Genomic DNA, 18,350 nt, shown 5'->3' on the forward strand with positions numbered 1-18,350 from the left:
TCATTGTTGGAATTTACAGGGTTTATTTTCACTTCTTCCTTTCATGTTTGCAACGCTACATTGTTACATAAATGTAGACATGATATACTCCCCAGATAAAAAGTAGTAATAGAGTAACATTCCTGTACTGTTTAACAGCGTCTACTGCACACTACATCGACTAGCTACACACATCTTTGAGTTCAGGGAGGCTGGAAAGCCTGGATCGGTCATTCCAGCAGGGACACCACATTATTCCTTCAACCTAGCACACGTGTCTGTGCGGTGAAAGAAAGCAGCCACAGGGGGAATAGGATGAAACCCGGACCTGAAGAGGAGGGTACTTTAGTCCTTGCTAGGAACAGCTGCTGCTAGGGAGCCGGTGCTACCAATCGGGAGGTTGTTGGTTGAATTCCTGGCTTCTCCCACGTAAATGCAACATGTTCTTGGGCAATTTGGCGAAGCCCAAATTGCCTCTGATGACTGTGTATGCACGTGAGGTGGAAAGTACTTCAGCACAGAATAAAGCATCTGTATGAGTGTGTGTGTGATTCAGGCTCTGAATACAAATAGTGCTTTGATTGTTAAAGTACCGTGCACAGGTCCATTGTTGCCATCATACGATTCAGGTACTCTGAATATCTCCTATTAGGATCTACAGATGATTACATTTGGGGTCACACACTCTTGTCACAGACGACGCCTGTTAGCACCGTACCTGTGTGGGGGAGTGGTTACAGTCTGTTCCCCAACTACGAGCGCTGATGTCAGCCTCCAATCAGAGCGAGCGCTGATTGGAGGCTGACACGCTCGGAGCCTCTTTCCACAGACGTGACCTGATTTCCATGTTAGCAGTAGAAGCATGTTATAGGCTGGGATTAGTGCGTGGTCCAGGTTTAACATTAAAGATTTAAAACTTTATTTATAACATGTCGTTTTCATTGTGAACAGCAGACTGCTTTACTTTGGGACACTGCACATAAATACAGCTCAGCCAAACAAGAGGGCACAGAACAACAAAGAGCAAAGGGAGGCTGGAAATTCAGGACTACTCCGGTCTAGCCATTAGCATGAACGCCAAACGAGGTACGTGCTCTTGGAGCCGACGAATGGATCAGCAGCATTAAGGAATGCAAAGAGCGGGATTCATCGGATTCATCGGCAGCAGCATCTCTACATCAGTGTGCCATCATTTCTTTTATAAAAGAGGCTATTAGCTTAAAAACAGCATCTGCCACTGTGTGCGTGTGGTGATTCTATGCTACGTCTTACAAACTTTGGAGCTGAGATCAAAGTCTAGGTGAAGATGAAATACAAAGCAACGTTTCAGATAACAGAGAATAAAAAGACTAGCGATAGCAAAAGACTTGCTCTGTTGTAGTGATAAAACACATCTGCTAACAGGTGGAGAGCCCGACTAGCAGATGTTCTGATCGTTGTAATGGTAGTCGTGGTGGTAGCCGGCGTGGTACTCGTCCTCGTGGAATTCAGCCTGATAGTCACTGTCGCTGATGTCGGAACCGTTGGTGCCGGTGCCTTGGCTGCCGTTAGTGTGGACGACCGGCTCGGTGGGGGGGGCGCAGTACTTGGGGTCGTAAACCTGGCGGCCCAGCCCGTACACGCTCATTCCTTTCTGAGACGCCACCTTGTTGGTGCCCATCTGCAGAGAGATGGTGGTGTTGTCCAGCGGCTGCACGGCCACTTTCTGATCAAAGATGTCTCTGCGAGTACCGGGGGCCGGCATGCCCGCCTACAGGAAACATGGCGCACATCAGCACGACAAACACATTTACACAGAGAGGACTCAAAGTGATCACTGAGCAATAACGCAGAGCTTCACTGGGCACACGTTTCAGATCAAACTCGTTTGATTATTAGACAAAGGTGACTTTTTAAAATGATGGCTTGGCTAATTAAGATTCATTGTATGTAATTGCATTTTTCAGACTGTGTTTTGTCCTGATGCCAACCATGCTAACCTCTGATGAACAGAATAGCAGGTCGGGTTAAGCAGCCGTCCTCCTGAAGACACGTCAGACTTTTTATACAGTGCAGGATATTTTATTTAAGCTATTTAGCAGGGACGCAGCAAAAGCTAACAAGAGTCCCACAATCAAATCACCTGGCTTTTATAATCAAACTGCTCTGTGCTTGATGCCAGTGCTGATTTCTGATAGGGTCTTCAATGCACGACGCTCCTTTGAGACGTTAATGAGGAAGAGACAGTCTTAAACCCACAGTGGCTGTTTCCTTCTTCAGGTGTTGACCAAAAAAGCTAAACTCATTTATTTATGAATCTGAGCCGCACACCTCACTGTCACTCAGCATGTGAAAAGTCGTATAGATGTGGGGCTCACGTTCCACTCAAGTGTCTCACATGTTGTCGAGACACTGTTGGAGTAATGTTGGGAGGTCGGCCACTCCTGGGAGGGCTGCTCCAGGTCTCCTCCATTTGTGGTTTGAACGAGGCCCAAACGGCTTTGTTACCCAAATGCAGACTGATTTCACTGAGCTTTTCTCGTGTTGCTTTTTGAAAACTTCAGGACTGGCCTGGTGTAGCGAGTGAAATCAAAGCTTTTCCTTTAAGAAATGAAATCTTCAGGTTATCTTTGTCTAAACACACCAAGTGTGGACAATATGCGAAACAAAAGACCATGATAATGATCAGGGAGTGGGCCAATACTTCTGTCACAGCACGACACATGGTAGAGAGTAAAGACTGGGTTTCACCTGGCTGGCTCCTTTGTTGGTGCCCATCTGCAGGCTGATGGTAGTCTGGTCATAAGGTTTGTCAGTGTGAGTCTTTGGATCGTACAGATGTCGTCTCGTTCCATACGCAGTCATTCCAGCCTGACTCGCACACTTGTTTGTTCCCATCTGAGAAACCAGAGACACGAGCTCAGCAAACACAGTTCGTCTCATTTCACTCTACAGTGAACTGTTGGCATTTAAACGTATCAGGTTAAACAGGGAGTGTTTCTCTGCTCCATCAAAAGACACTGAAATGGTTTAAATCTAATGATGACACATCTCAGGTCATGTGACAGTCACACTTCATTTACCTGCAGTCCGATGACACACTGGCCAGCCTTGATCTTCTCATCATCGAAGTGTCGAGCTTGTTTGTCTGCATATTTCACTCCGATATCGATCTTTGTGTCAATGCCTTTAGTCTTAGCCTGTCAGATAACACACGCTCGTCAGACTGATGGCGCTTTGTGTTCTATAACAGAAGAAAGACGCACTCGTCCTCTGTGCTGTGCGTGCACTCACCATGCTAGCCAGTGCGAGTAGTGTTGTCTGGACTTGAGTCATGTTTCCGTTTTCAAACAGGTCATTGGCCTCAAAGATGTCATTGGGCTTCAGGCCGTAGGCCAGGATAGCTTTTATGAAATTCCCGAGGTTTTCCAGCTGCAGAGAGCATCAGGGAAACAGAGTGATAAGAGACGGAGCACTAATAAGACGAGTGACGTGCTTCAGCTGCAGCTCTGCAGTGTTTGTGGGTCGCGCTCACCTTGTGCCAGTTGAGCTGTGAAAGGTTGATTTTCTTCACTGAACCAGGCTGCAGCTTATTAATCAGTCTGTGAGACGCAGGGAAGAAAACATCACATTAGTCCCACTGCTGCAGCGGATATCATGCAGTTCAGACACATTTCCTTCATTTGAGAGGACATTGCATCACTCACATAACTTCCTGTTTTATAACGCTCAAAGTACCATCAAACCAAAATTCACCTGAAATGTGAATTTCTTCAAAATCAAGTTCAAACCATTAGAGAATATTCATAACCACCCCACAGACATAATGTACAGGTAAACAGCAGTGCTACTGACATCGCGTCACGACCTTAAATATGACCACGCCCTTTAAGGTGGCAGTAACCTGACCATCACTGAACCCTCTGGGGTTACGACCCATTCAGTTTGTTGGTGGCCAAAAGTAGGTCTGTAGTTTTTATTATTTTTATGGTTTTTTGCCATTTTTTCTGCATAAAGCTTTTAACTAACTTCAGTTCTTTTCATAAATCTAAAATAATTATTACTTTTTACATTTTTAACCCTTTAAACACCAGTTTGTTTGTCCACTGCACCAGCTGGAAGACAACCTCACAATTTTATATAATTACATTGCTACTGAAATTTCTTGTATTGTTAATAGTAGAGTCTGGGGCATGTAATTGATTCACATCAACACTGATTATAATGCATTGTTGTTTTTGTGCAGGGAGAGCAAAAACATAAAAACTCCCTCTCAGCTTGTTTGTGGCCAAAAATGGACACCCCCTGTTTACGTTTACAAAATGCTATAAAATTCATATATATTAAGAAAAAATTCCACTTTTTCTGACTTGATTTTTTAAGATTAGCATCAGTGCTGCTCATGAAAATCTAAATTTCATTCAAATTCAGAATTTTAACCCTTTAAATACCAGTTAGATCACATAATTTTAATGATTTAAATAGGGATAAAAGCATAAAATCCCCATTTTTTTCTAAATAATACATGCAAACTGATTTATTTTCTAACCATGGTGGAGGTTAGATGTGTAGCAATAATTAAAAGTATCAATGAGTATCAATGAATGGCCAAAAAGTAAATCACAAATGGTGTGTTAGTGGCCACAAAGGCAATTTAATGACCAAATAACCACTGAGATGACCAATAAAATGATCAAGATTCATATTCCAGTGTGTGCTTCTGTGTGCATCCTCATTAGCAGCAAGATGTACTAACCACAGTAGAGTGGTTTTTGTAGGCACACTTTCTACACCTGGTGCAAGGGGCTGCTGTTCCAATCCTGGAGGTGCGCCTTTTGCACCTTCTTGTCATTTCGTTGGTGGGGTGGGTTAGGGGGTGTGGGGTAGTCTGAACACTCTGGTTCAGACTACTGTATCTTGAGATCAATGGCAGAAGTGGCTGAGAATTAGGAGAAGGGTGTCTTGCAGTTGTTGAGGTCACCAGCATGTGCCCCAGCTCTCCCAGGACACACATTAGTCATCCAGGTCATCGTAGTCAAAGGAGCTTGCAAAGAAAAGCGTCTGGACTTCTTTAAGTTACTTGAAGACGTTTCACCTCTCATCCGAGAAGCTTCTTCAGTTCTAAGGTCAAATGGTGGAGAGTCCCAGATATAAACCTAGTGGGAGTGTCCCCCCACAGAGGGACAAAAGGACCCCCTGATGATCCTCTAATCGCCTGAGCCGAGGTGCGAAACTGGGTGTGGGTCCCAATCAGCCAGAGTTTCGGGTGAGCTCATTGTGAAACCTGGAGCACAAACTTGGAGTAATCAGGACCCTACACCACCGGGCAGAACATGTTCCCTCTAAGCCTGAAGGGAAAAAGAAGGAACACACACATGTAAAGGAAGCACTCAAAACGTGCGGCTATCCTAAATGGGCGTTCTTAAAGTCAGCAAAGAGGCACAGAAAAGAAGACCAGACACCAGCGAGGGAGGATAAGAAGGACAGACGCAACAACATTGTCATCCCCTATGTAGCCGGTGTATCAGAGAAACTCAGGAGAGTTTTCTCCAAGCACAACATCCCAGTGTATTTCAGACCCAGCAACACGCTCAGACACAAACTGGTTCACCCGAAAGACAAAACGCCAAAACACAGACTTAACAATGTGGTGTATGCTGTACAGTGCAGCGAGGAATGCCCAGACCTCTACATTGGAGAGACCAAACAGCCACTTCACAAGCGCATGGCACAACACAGAAGAGCCACCTCCACAGGACAAGACTCAGCAGTCCATCTGCATCTTAAGGTCAAAGGTCACTCTTTCGAGGATGCCAATGTTCACATTTTGGACAGAGAGGACAGATGGTTTGAAAGAGGAGTGAAAGAAGCATCTATGTCCACTGTGAGCGACCATCTTTGAACAGAGGCGGGGTTTACGACACCAACTCTCTGCCATCTATAATCCAGTTTTGAGATCCCTCCCCAGACGCCTTAACGCCCACTCACATCCTGGGCCATCTGACCTCAGGAATTCACATGATAAGGTGGGGCCAGGTTTCACAATGAACACACCCGAAACTCTGGCTGATTGGGACCCACACCCAGTTTCACACCTTGGCTCATGTGATTAGAGGATCATCAAGGGGTCCTTTTGTCCCTCTGTGGGGGGTCATTCCCACTGGGTTTATATCTGGGACTCTCCACCATTTGACCTTAGAACTGAAGAAGCTTCTCGGATGAGAGGTGAAACGTCTTCAAGCAACTTAAAGAAGTCCAGACGCTTTTCTTTGCAAGCTCCTTTGACTGTAGGTATGTAGAGGACTCCCCCACTTCAGTGAAGATGTTTCCGGCGGGACAAAGACATCGTATCCCAAGACATCCAAGAGATTGGAGAAAAGAGCCATCAGTTAGTTTTCCTTCTACAACTCGAGGTGCCAACACTCTCTAAGTTATCCAAGCAATATTTGTGCCTATTGTAGTCCAGGATTGCTTCTTGCTTTCACGCATCCTTTATTCCCCATCACTGACTGCTGGTTCCTTGTGTGTTGCTGTCAAAAGAAGCACATTCCTCCGTTGCTTTGGCATGTGGGATATGGCCGTGGTAGCTTTGGTGAAGCCAAAGACAGACAACAAAACTTCCTCTGTTGCAACTGGAGGAGCTGGGGGGAAGCTCTGGGTTGTTTCCCCTGTGCCCGTTTTCATCTGAGGAGTTCCAATCTGCAATCTGAAGTGTTCCTCACACATAGACTGTGTAGGAACCAGGCCCAGACACAGTCTATGCGTGAGGACTTCCTGCAGCAACTCAGGAAGTTCAAGCTGCCACAGGAGGTCACCTTCTACACCTTCTGTCCCATGCACATCAATTACTGTCTGGTTCAGTTCAGCCCCGAAAACTGCAACAGACAATCAGGTCTGCAGAGAGGATTGTCAGCTGCCTGCAGACTCCTCCCATCCTGTTCAAACTGCTGCCTTCAGACCGCCGTCTAGGTTTTCTTCCCTCAGGCTGTCACTCTGATGAACACTGTGAAATAAGCTGTTATAGCATTCATATGTGCATTGGGCTACTATTGTGCTCAGTTTGTATAGTTTGTTAGACTTTGTGTAACTTGTTTTCTCTTACTTTTTGTTTGCATGCATAGATCAAAGTGACCCAGAGTCAGAGTCCATGTTTGTGGACACAGATTTGGCCAAATAAAGAGGATCTGATGATGCCGACTTTGGAGAGTGGGTTTTTGCAACAAACTCTCCAGTTTTCAAAACTGTTCCGACATCTGTCCTGTTTGTCTGCATGTCTCTGAGCTTCTGTGCAGGAACATCATGAAAACGGCAGTAAAAACTATGATCGTCCACTCAGTGTCCACAGGTTAGAGAAACTGAGGGTGCATGACCGGCCGACGCACCACAAAGATGTGGGTGTTACAATAAACAGAGCCTTGGTTTGGTGACAAACTGAATTCAATCGATTAGAAAACATACTTAATGTTACATGGAATTTGCTTTTGTCTCCATTACAAAGATCAAGAGGCCCAACAACGGCAGTAACACAAGAGCAAACAGAACTTACTCGCAGAGGATGACCCCATCCTTCAAGCCTTTCTGGAAATTCTCTCCAATAGACATTCCGGTCACCTCTTCAATCCAGAAACGGAGCTCCTCCTCTTTCTGTGGGTCATATTTTTGAGCAATCTGGAGAGATTAAAACACAAATAATAATATGACCACATGAGTCTGTGATAGCACAGCTGCTAGCACCAGTGCCCAGCAGACCATGCTGAGCCTTTACCATCTACAGACATCGGAGCTTTCAAAAATCATCAGTCGTGTTTCATCTGACCAAAGCCTCACCAATGTATAACGTGTATTCTTTGGTTATACAGAACTAAATAAATATTTCACCCTCACAGGGTACTGTAGGGTCAAAGGTCAGCCTCAGAGGGTCCTGTAGGGTCAAAGGTCAGCCTCAGAGGGTCCTGTAGGGTCTGGGCACTCTTAAATGATGAGGTTTGGCCACTTGCAGCAGAAACAGCTTTTTTAAAACCTTTTCTCAGTAACTTTCAGACCACGAGGGACACACTAACACTGCAGTCATGAATAATAGAATTGTGGTTTACAGGTGCTTGGTGGTCTTAAACTATCTTCTGCTGAGGTCCAAGAGTCTCTCTGTGCTGTCCTTTAAATGGTGGGCTGTCACATGGTACACTTTCCATCAAAGGTTTTTACATGTTAACCCTGAACCGTCGTTTTCTCTTAGGCTCTCCATCAATCACAGTAAAAGACTGAAACAGGGCGTTCCTAGAAAGAGGTCAGGGAGGTAACGGAGAGCAGCCAGCAGGGCTTTTCTTCTTATCGGTTTGATTTAGAACAGGCACTGGCATTTTGCTTCTAATTATTACTGCTTTGGGGTTTTTAAGATGCCGAGTAACACATCCAGTTACCCGTTCAGCTGGTAAAGAACTGCTGACAGATTAAAGTGGTTCACAAAGTCTCCAGAATCAACAGGACATAGAGCGCCCTTGCTGATCACTGTGGTTTGTTCTATTCTATCATGTGGACTAAACAAACACTCCTGCTGGGATCAGCTCATGCCCCAAACACATGTGGAAGCCTCACTCTCCACTGAATCCATCTCACCAGGTAATCCTGTGCTACAGAGGACAGATGGACCACAACCCATCCAAAGCACAGGGACTCTGCTTTTCTGAAGCATACGGAGGAACAATGGAGGACTTTTATCTGATAATATCTCTGAGTGTTTGTTTTTGTAGGAAGTTTCATCATATTGTAAATGTATTATCCAGAAAAACAACTTCTTTTTGCTGCTCCAAAACTACTGTTGATATCGTTTAAAAACATCCATTTCCACATATTTATTTTAACACATTCACTCAGGCAGCCAAGCTGTTGTGTTTGTGTTGTGTGGTAACACAACTGGCTGGCTCCCAGTTCAGTTACTAAAACAGAAAACCATGAAAAACGGGACAAAGTTCAGAACGCGATAACAAAACTGTTTCTTTGAACTTCTGTGATGAAGCAGGAAAAGCACAGAGCTCATGCACAAACATGCAAAGAAAGATCTCTCCCAGACTTGGATGGACACAGCTGCTTTATGGCCAACTGTCCACTGAATAAGGGCTGATTATATCTGTGGGGCCTTTCTTTAATCAGTGCTGTCATGTTTAGCTATATTACACGTTTTAAAAAAAAATCCCCCAAAAGTTTCCCTCAAAACTCCAAATTTCAGTCGAGCTTGAGAGCATCTACTTAGGAGCAGGTTTTAGTTTTTAGTTGGCACTCAGAGAAGCTGCTGTCCCACATCATGCCAGAGACTTGGGGGATCCCAGGTTGTTCCCGAACATCCTAACCGACCTTCTCCAATCCGAGGAAGGCAGTTTGAGTCTTCCTCTCGACCTTGGCAAAGAGGGGAGCATTCGAAGAACTTGTCCTTGCATACAACTGTTAGAACTCACGATCTTGGAACCTGCAGTTGTTCCAAAATGGTTCCATTTCTGAACGACTGCACTTTCAGTTTGGTCAAACAGATGCTTTTTATACTGGCAGAGAAAAACTACCAGCTCTAACAAAAAGGGCTTAAATTTAGCGGCCTGGACAGCAGGTCTCAAGGGTCTGTTACATGTTACTGCAGCAGTTTAAAAGTTATTTATACTACTGAGGAGTAGTACTCAGATTTTTGCCCTTAAAAAGCCGAAAATGTCAAAAGTTTAGACTTCTTTAATGAAGGATATTTTATTAAAGAAAACTAGCAAAGCAAAAACAAATGCAGACAGTAATAATCCCAAAATAATAATCACCTGAAATATAACCTAGTCTGAGCTAACGCTGGGAGTAAGAAGCTTGGAGAGACGACGAGCACCCTCAGATCTGAAGATGCACTCTCCCCGTGTTAGAGGCTGAGCAGAAATCCAAATCTTCTTGAGCTCTTCAGATTTTAAAGCCCAAACTTTTCTTCTTTTCTGTCTTATTGTAACCTAGAATTTCTACACACGAACACTGAGGCAGATTTGAATATGCTTCATCAGTCTTCAGTTAGATCATGATTCAATTCAATTCAATTTTATTTATATAGCGCCAAATCACAACAACAGTCACCTCAAGGCAATTTTTATTGTAAGGTCGACCCTACAATAATACATACAGAGAAAAACCCAACAATCATATGACCCCCTATGAGCAGCACTTTGGTGACAGTGGGAAGGAAAAACTCCCTTTTAACAGGAAGAAACCTCCGGCAGAACCAGGCTCAGGGAGGGGCGGGGCCATCTGCTGTGATTGGTTGGGGTGAGAGAAGGAAGACAGGATAAAGACATGCTGTGGAAGAGAGACAGAGGTTAATAACAGATATGATTCAATGCAGAGAGGTCTGTTAACACATAGTGAGTGAGAAAGGTGACTGGAAAGGAAAAACTCAATGCATCATGGGAATCCCCGGCAGCCTACGTCTATTGCAGCATAACTAAGGGAGGATTCAGGGTCACCTGGTCCAGCCCTAACTATATGCTTTAGCAAAAAGGAAAGTTTGAAGCCTAATCTTGAAAGTAGAGATAGTGTCTGTCTCCTGAATCCAAACTGGAAGCTGGTTCCACAGAAGAGGGGCCTGAAAACTGAAGGCTCTGCCTCCCATTCTACTTTTAAATACTCTAGGAACAACAAGTAGGCCTGCAGAGCGAGAGCGAAGTGCTCTAATAGGGTGATATGGTACTACAAGGTCATTAAGATAAGCTGGGGCCTGATTATTTAAGACCTTGTATGTGAGGAGCAGGATTTTGAGTTCTGGATTTAACAGGAAGCCAAAACAGGAGAAATCCGCTCTCTCTTTCTAGTCCCTGTCAGGACTCTTGCTGCAGCATTTTGGATCAGCTGAAGGCTTTTCAGGGAGTTTTTAGGACTTCCTGATAATAATGAATTACAGTCGTCCAGCCTGGAAGTAATAAATGCATGAACTAGTTTTTCAGCGTCACTCTGAGACAGGATATTTCTAACTTTAGAGATGTTGCACAAATGGAAGAAAGCAGTCTTACATATTTGTTTAATATGTGCGTTGAAGGACATGTCCTGGTCAAAAATGACTCCAAGGTTCCTCACAGTGTTACTGGAGGCCAAGGTAATGCCATCCAGAGGAAGAATCTGGTTAGATACCATATTTCTAAGATTTTCAGGGCCAAGTACAATAACCTCAGTTTGATCTGAATTAAGAAGCATGGTCATCCATTTTAATCCACTTATACAGAAATGCTTTGACCTGTTTCTCTTCCAAACACACACACACACACTTTAAGCACCACTATTACAATAAATACAATGAACAAGCCAATAAGAATAAAGAAATAAAAATATCACAGTTCTGCAGATACCTCGTTTTATCCGACCACCAGTCCGGCCTCCTCTCCCAGTTCCTGATAAAAGCCACAAGAAAACCAGTCAAACAGACTCCGTCTGATTCTGACCAGGATTCCCCACCGTTGACAGTTTGGTTTTTTCTGTCATCAGTACCAAACAGCATGTATTTGGAAACACGACCAGTGAAACCAGTGCACGTATGTACTCTGAACTGGTTCCACAGTGGAACTGACGTTTCAAACCTTGCAGGGCTTCAAACTCCTCAGATTGTGTCACAGCTTTAGTTTCAGGCACAGCTGCTTCAAGGCTGTCAGTCACTACCGTCTCACATTTTTACTGAACAAAGAGTAAAGCAGCACGGAGGAACTCCAGTTTGAGTAACCAGACCAGTCTGACTCATCACACCAACACACTGCAGTGTTAAACGATCATGTTAGGATTTCACAGCTCTGATCACAGCACTTCCCTCCAGCAGCCTGAGGAAACATGCAACAATGTGTCCATCGTGTGAAACATGTTGGTCAAATGTTCAAACATTATCTTTGAAACCCAACAAACCGAACACGTTCCAGTCACAGACACTGCAGCTCATGTTCCCCATCAAATACATGCTCATAGTGACATTTCACTCAATATTTAGTTTTCATTTTCAAACAATGCATGTTTACATACATGCGTGTGTGTTATTTTGGTCTGTCAGCCCACTATCAGGTTTGTTTTTTTCAAAACACACTGGAATCTGTCTCCACATGATGATATCAAACAGCAGGTTTCAGTCCAGCACTCGTGCTGAGCACACAACAGGAAACAACGTTACACTGTAATAGAAAACCAGTGAAATAAATGGTACAATACTGGAAACTGTCGAATGCTTGCTTTCGTTTTATGACCAGCGTAAAATTCTTTGGTCACAATGAAGAAAATTGTACTTTTATGTAACTGGCTGCTCCATTCTGCATGCAGAACTGCTGGGGCAACAGACTAAACCCGAGTCTGATACTCATATAATCAAACTATTATTCTGGTATTTCAGCACAAAAGCAACAAAGAAACCTCACTGCAACTGTTGACAAGTCTGTAAAACATCCCTGCCATATTCATCAATGTCATCCTTATGGATAGAGCTGGGTGTCATCTGCACTGCAGTGAGAACACGTGCTATACTTGCTAATGACACTGCCTAAGAGAAGCATGTATGATGTAGACAGAACCCTGTGGAACTCCATAATAACCTTTACTAGTTACATTAACAATTTGCAGGCTGTTGGATACGATTCAAACCCTGCAGCACCAGTGCAACATTGGCTACTGTACTAATGCTGCATGTGCAGCAGGTAAAGACCAACAGGGGGCTCTAAGCTAGTGTACTCCTGAGCCCAGCTAAACAGGACAGGTTAGGCCATCGGGTATAAAAACCTCGATATAATCAAACATATGGTAATAAATAAGATTTCCATAGCGGATCAATCAGAGCCCAGGCTAACAATGACACTCAGGAGATGTACTCGACATGAATTATGCAGCACGTCTACTGAACAGACCGGAATAACACGATCTGCCAACTGAGCCGAGTGAAAAGTAGCGGGCGGACGGCTGGATCGAGGCATTGAAGAATCTCAGGAATGTGATGTATGCTGACAGGATAAGAGCGTGGACTCCTGATCGCACGTTACGCAATGGAAGCCATTTACTGCTCTGCTTTTGTTGACACAAGGGAACAAAAGTCATATTTACATGTTCAGAAGGAACATGGCTTCACACCAACGTGACTCAAAATCCAGAACTTTGGTAGGGAATCATATCCAGTTCTTACATCGACACCATTATCAGAGCACACGGCAATATGACAGCATCCTAAAAACCTGTTTAAAATGGGTGCTCTCCCACTTTAAACAGGTTTTTAGGATGTGCTGCCGTCGGACGCCCGGCCTGCCGTCGGACGCCCGGCCTACCGTCGGACGCCCGGCCTGCCGTCGGACGCCCGGCCTGCTGTCGGACATGCGTCATTCTCCTGTCTCTGATCAAGGCTTTATCTGTGCTTCAACTTTCAGAGAGAGTGTTACTTTCAAGCAGTGCACGATGCTGCTTTCAGAGTAATCATGATGTAGTGCAGTGGTTCCCAAAGTGGCGGGCACAGAGCCATTGCAGGGGGGGCGCAGTATGGTTTTTATAAGAAAACACTGCTAGTATAATGGACACAAACGCAAAGCAGAGGTTGAAGCATCGTCAAAGATGCTTCCAAGCCAAAGACTAGAAGAGCAGCTGTCGTGCCGACAGAAGGAGTTTCCCCTGCGTGGGGAGCAGCACTGGGCTCTCCAAATCACGGACAAACAGGATCCCACATTCTTGATTTTTAGTTCACAAACACTTCTTATAACGACTAACTACTCCTGAAACTTTGGAGATGTTAGCACTTTGTACAGTTACAGGAGGATAAAAGTAATTATCGGGCAAAATGTCCTTCGTTTGTTAAAATAGTCCCGTCCAACACCACGTGAGAACAATAAATATATAATTTTCTGTTGTAACCCTCAAACTGAATGGTATGGAGGCCCGTTTCCACCACTAAAAAAAAAAAAAGCATCCACATAACTCCAAATTTTGAGTTATTTTCTCAAAATTTCGAGTTAGTCAGTAATCTACGTGAATGGCGTCATTTCCTTGTTACCCGGAAGCTGAAGCCCTCAGCTACAAATGCTACAGCTAAGCTACCAGGATTACAGTCATGAATGCACAAATTGCTGCTTATTTTCAGCTTGGCTTCACAAATGATGAAATCCTTGTGTTATTAGCTGAATTATTAGCGTTACTATCAGCAAACGTACTCTCGAAAGCGCCAAGTTGTTGCGACCCGGTTTTGAGTGCGCGTTCCACGTGGATTACTGATTGACAGAGCAAATGACTCGAAATTTGGAGTTATGGATACTTCTTTTGTTGCTGTTGGCTTCCACAGAATGGCGATGTAACGACACTCACCGTTCACAAAACTAAAACATCACTACTTCCCCGTCTAACTCTCTATAATGCAGTAAACTGGATCCCGTGTCCAGCCACTGACGCAGGAGGAACACATTGTGTCGGTGATACCGACCTTGGCACAAACACGGATCCTGCCACAGTTTGTTCCCCAAATCATGGACACACTGTATCCCACAGTTTGAGGTTTTTAAACCCACTTTGCACACAGAGACATTTTTGGAAAAATGTATTGACAGTGATGTTGAATATTCTTGTAAAATTAGGGGGAACCACTGAGGCAGCGTACGGCATCAGGAGCTTCCACGTGTTTTTCATGCGAGCACACAAAGGAACCGTGGTGGTTCCTCTCAGCATGTCATCAAAAAGGCCTCTCCTCCATTCATGTCTATATGAAACACACATAGAAAAGTGTGTGAGCCAACAAACTCACAGAGCTTCGATATGACGTTCCCTCTGTACAAACACACTGTGTAAAGTACACTAGTGTTTCCCCGTTTCCACTGTGATGATGGAAAACCCTTTAAATATTTAGACATTTTTGGGCTCTGGGAAATTTTTACTAATATAAAACCTGCACAGATTCCTGGCCTGTTTCACAGATGCTTCTTTGATACTGCCAATGCTAACGTCAGCACACGCCTGGATGAACAGGAGGGCAGTCGGGCTGAGTGCATTCGTCCCATTGCTGTGTTGTGATCCAGGTAATCATTTACTATCCTTCACAGGAAGCAAATCCTGGAAGTTCACCTGGAACGTTCCGGCGCAGCACCGGTGGCCTTGTATTGGCTGCAGCTCTGTATTAGGATGGAATTGATCATTTAAGTAGGTGGTAATGTGGCAGTTGTTGGTCACACTGATATGACAAAGAGAAACAGGCTCTGGGAGGAGGACCTGCGACAGCTAAAAGCTGTGCACACACACTTGTTGCTGATACGTCACTACAGTGCAGGACTTGTGTGACTGGACTGTATCCACACTGCTGGTTCGGTATGCTGACGGACACTCTGGCACATTTATTTGTGCCTCCCATTTTTGAGTTACTGACCAACAGACGCTTCTTCCTCTCACGTTAAACCAGTTGCTTCATGTTCACTCTGTGTTTCTTTGTTTCATGGTGAAGAGCAACAAAAGCTGACTGATGCATTTCCTTTGCTGAAGCTCTGATACTGAGGTTTGTGCTGAGCAGTGACAGCTGTATACCAGGTGATATCCCAGGAGGCGTTTTTCTTACACTGAAGGTTAACACACAAAATCAGAAAGCTGTCCACCGTCCAAACAGAAGTTGATGCTCGCCGAGTGTCAGACAGACGTGAGACTAGCTGCAGCGTACAAGTCTACGGTTTCTATGGCTGCTGTTGTATGTCCTGTGTTTTGGCACAGAGCCATGTGACTCGGTTACAGTCTGTACCATGAATGTGACTCAAACAGCATTAGCAGCTAACCAACAGTCAAAGCTAACCAGCAGCTGCTTTCATAATGTCCATCATCAGAAACAGTCTGATGGAGCTTCACATGCTCACCTGCATCTCCAGATGCTGAGCTTAAGTTCTGAGGAGACTGATTTAGGTCACAAGGACTAATTGTTTGTTCATGTTAAGACTGACACACATAGGTTGTGTGCTTGTAGGGAAGCGTCTGCAGTGACATCACCACAGAGCCTAAAGTTCATCCTCGGATGAAACTGGCACGCTGGCTTTGCCACGTCGCGTTTTTATCAGCTGTAGACGGGAAACACGGATGGAACTTCCAGGTGGGAAAAAGTGTCTTCAATCTGCAGCCAGATGACTGTGGTGATCGAAATATTGATTAAAATAAGCTCATGGGAAAACGTTTCTCTTGCAGTCTGTGAGCATCTTCCTTCTTTGTTTTTGGGCTCTGTCACCGACTTTGGGTCGTCCTGAATAAAAAAAAAATAGGTCTGTTTTATAAATCGTTGTCATTCTGTGTCCCAGAAGCACATACTCTCGACCTAGGGGCCTGTCAATCACAAGACATTAGCAGATCGTTACATAGACAAACCTTTTGAATACAAGCGTGCTGGTGCACACAGGGGTGCACACAGGGGTGCACAGACACAAACTACACCTTTCTTGGCTGCTACCTCAAAGCACATTGAGCGCTGTCAGTCCTGCGTGCTGCACAATAACATTCAATATTTAATATCTACTGTCAGCTAGATTATTGTGATGCTGTTGTGTTTATTATGCTGCTCGTTTGTTGCTTGTTTCCTTCCTCTCAACAGGTGATCCAGGTGAAAAGTGCCTTTTCTCCCTCTTCCCCTGTGTTTTTCTATCTTCCCCAGTCATGTCTGTCCCGTCTGCAACAACTGAAAATAAAATAAATACATAATAATAATAAAGGTCAATCAAACGGACCACTGTGGCTAGGCCGTGATGATCCACTTGGTAAAGGAAACCTGCTGTGTATCTTTCTTTGCCTTCAGACCATCATTGTGATGCTGAAGAACCACAGGGACAGAGCCTTTGGCTGACGTGGGGAACATCTACCTTTGGTTCCACGTGTCATTCGTTCTTAAAATCTCAGACTGCTGACAGGACAGAAGACGAGGCCAAAGGCAAACAAACGTCCTGGCACACGAACAGCCAAAAACACTAACTCGTCCACACACACGCAGACTGCCCACCAACTTCTCATGCTTACACAAAAGATGTGTTTTCAAATCAACGCTCTCGAAAGTCCTTTACTTCATTTTGGCGGACTTTCAAATCCCAAGTTTGCAGAAGTCCCTCCATGCAGCGAGTCATGCGTGGCGTGGGTAATGTAAATCTCACGGGGCATCGTGAACACGCAGTAACAGATGGAGGCATTGTGAGGAGCAGACAGAAGAAACGCGAACTTCGTGGAGAGTGCGCGTTTGTACGTGTTTCTGATGGCGTCATCCTTCAGCCATCCCTCACAGACTGTCCACGGAGACCGTTTGCCGTGAAACTAACAGATGGTTTGGTTGCTCTGAATATTTGCCACGACACTGACTGCTGTTCTAAGTCTGCTCCTAAAATCTGAGGCAACATGGAAGCATCAGTGTGTCCGGGCTCCTCCCAGCTGCTCCACAGATCCCGTTTAGCTTGTCGTCATCAAACATCTTCATCACAACATCTCATCAGAAGTTCAACAAACTGTTTCAAACGCTTTAGAGGCGTAAAAGCAGCGCTTGGCACCGAGGCGGCTGCGGTCACAGTAACGCTCCCCGCGTCTTTCTTCGTGCTGGACACGAAGGGAAAAGTTCCCGAGCGCCGGGAACAAGCGTTCAGACAAACAAGAGGACCGAACCTTTGTTTAAACTCTCGTGTTCGGCCCACAGCGAGACACACCGACAGGCCCGCGGGCTTCTAGCATCCACACAAAAAGTCTGAAAGCGAAGGAAACGTGAGACAAAGTAAAGACGCGACCGAAGCACTTACTTTGCTCTTGACTTCAGCAGACAGGCCGTAGGCTGGTCCCTTATTAAAGTGAGTCATCGTGGCGCTTTTGTAACCCACGGGATTACTCGCAAAGTCCGCGGAGTCGTCTGTGGAAAAGACGGATTCTCAGCGACTGTTTCGGCCCGACGGGAGCTCAAGCAGTGCGCGAGGCGAGAGCACGGTCAGCCCCCCGCCTCCTGTCCCCTCCCCTCAGTGTCGGCTGCATCCTGAAAGCCCTGGATGAGTACAACTTCCACACATGACCAAAACTTTCCACACCGGGATCATTTTTAGGAATCCTGTTCAGCTCAGCTTTGGTCTGCAGGCTGGCTGGAAACGAAAAGCTGGTGCGGCTTTAACCAAGTCCCACAGCACCCGAGAAACGCACAGATCTCACCCGCTCCTTTCCCCGCCGTGCCGTGGAAGCAGAGGCTGCGCGTGGGCTTACTAACAGGCGTTCAGCTTCATGAGACACACGCGTGTGTACTGTCAGGGAAAACATGCTAACCCACGTGCACTGTGGTGATCCTGGAATGTGCGGGTGGACATGGTGTCCATCTTTCTCCTCTCATGCAGGGACTCGTGCTCGGTGTGGGCTCCACAGCGATCACACGTGATGCCACGTCGGACAGATAACGATCAGCCTCCCCAGCG

At 45.2% G+C, this 18,350-nt stretch overlaps 1 protein-coding gene across 2 annotated transcripts; it reads right to left on the reverse strand.

Annotated features, from left to right (window-relative positions):
• Window positions 1–874: 874 nt before the first annotated feature.
• LOC147321355 (calponin-3-like) lies at window positions 875–18,283 on the reverse strand. 2 transcript variants are annotated; one of them, XM_086305282.1, is made up of 7 exons: window positions 18,209–18,283; window positions 7,505–7,626; window positions 3,494–3,560; window positions 3,253–3,390; window positions 3,042–3,158; window positions 2,710–2,856; window positions 875–1,729 (listed from the first exon to the last, which is right to left on the reverse strand). In XM_086305282.1, the coding sequence occupies exons 1-7, from the start codon at window positions 18,266–18,268 to the stop codon at window positions 1,397–1,399; spliced, it is 984 nt and encodes a 327-aa protein (XP_086161408.1). In that variant the 5' UTR covers window positions 18,269–18,283; the 3' UTR covers window positions 875–1,396. The 2 variants fall into 2 exon arrangements, with proteins under 2 accessions (XP_086161408.1, XP_086161407.1); XM_086305281.1 differs by lacking the exon at window positions 18,209–18,283 and adding an exon at window positions 17,697–18,146.
• Window positions 18,284–18,350: the final 67 nt, after the last annotated feature.

This window comes from Aulonocara sp. 'chitande type north' Nkhata Bay, linkage group LG9, assembly GCF_057382095.1.
Source record: "Aulonocara sp. 'chitande type north' Nkhata Bay isolate Kocher_YH1m ecotype deep benthic linkage group LG9, A_spYH_male_GT1.1, whole genome shotgun sequence".
In the NCBI taxonomy this organism is placed as follows: domain Eukaryota; kingdom Metazoa; phylum Chordata; class Actinopteri; order Cichliformes; family Cichlidae; genus Aulonocara; species Aulonocara sp. 'chitande type north' Nkhata Bay.

Bases quoted from the DNA above. Each gene is read 5' to 3' on its own strand.
- LOC147321355 (XM_086305282.1), bottom strand. From the start codon at position 18,268: ATGAGAGGAGAAAGATGGACACCATGTCCACCCGCACATTCCAGGATC. The intron at 3,391-3,493 runs GTGAGCGCGACC...TGCTCTCTGCAG, and splicing joins CACAGCTCAACTGGCACAAG to CTGGAAAACCTCGGGAATTT. The intron at 2,857-3,041 runs GTAAATGAAGTG...CTGGTTTCTCAG, and splicing joins AGTGTGTCATCGGACTGCAG to ATGGGAACAAACAAGTGTGC.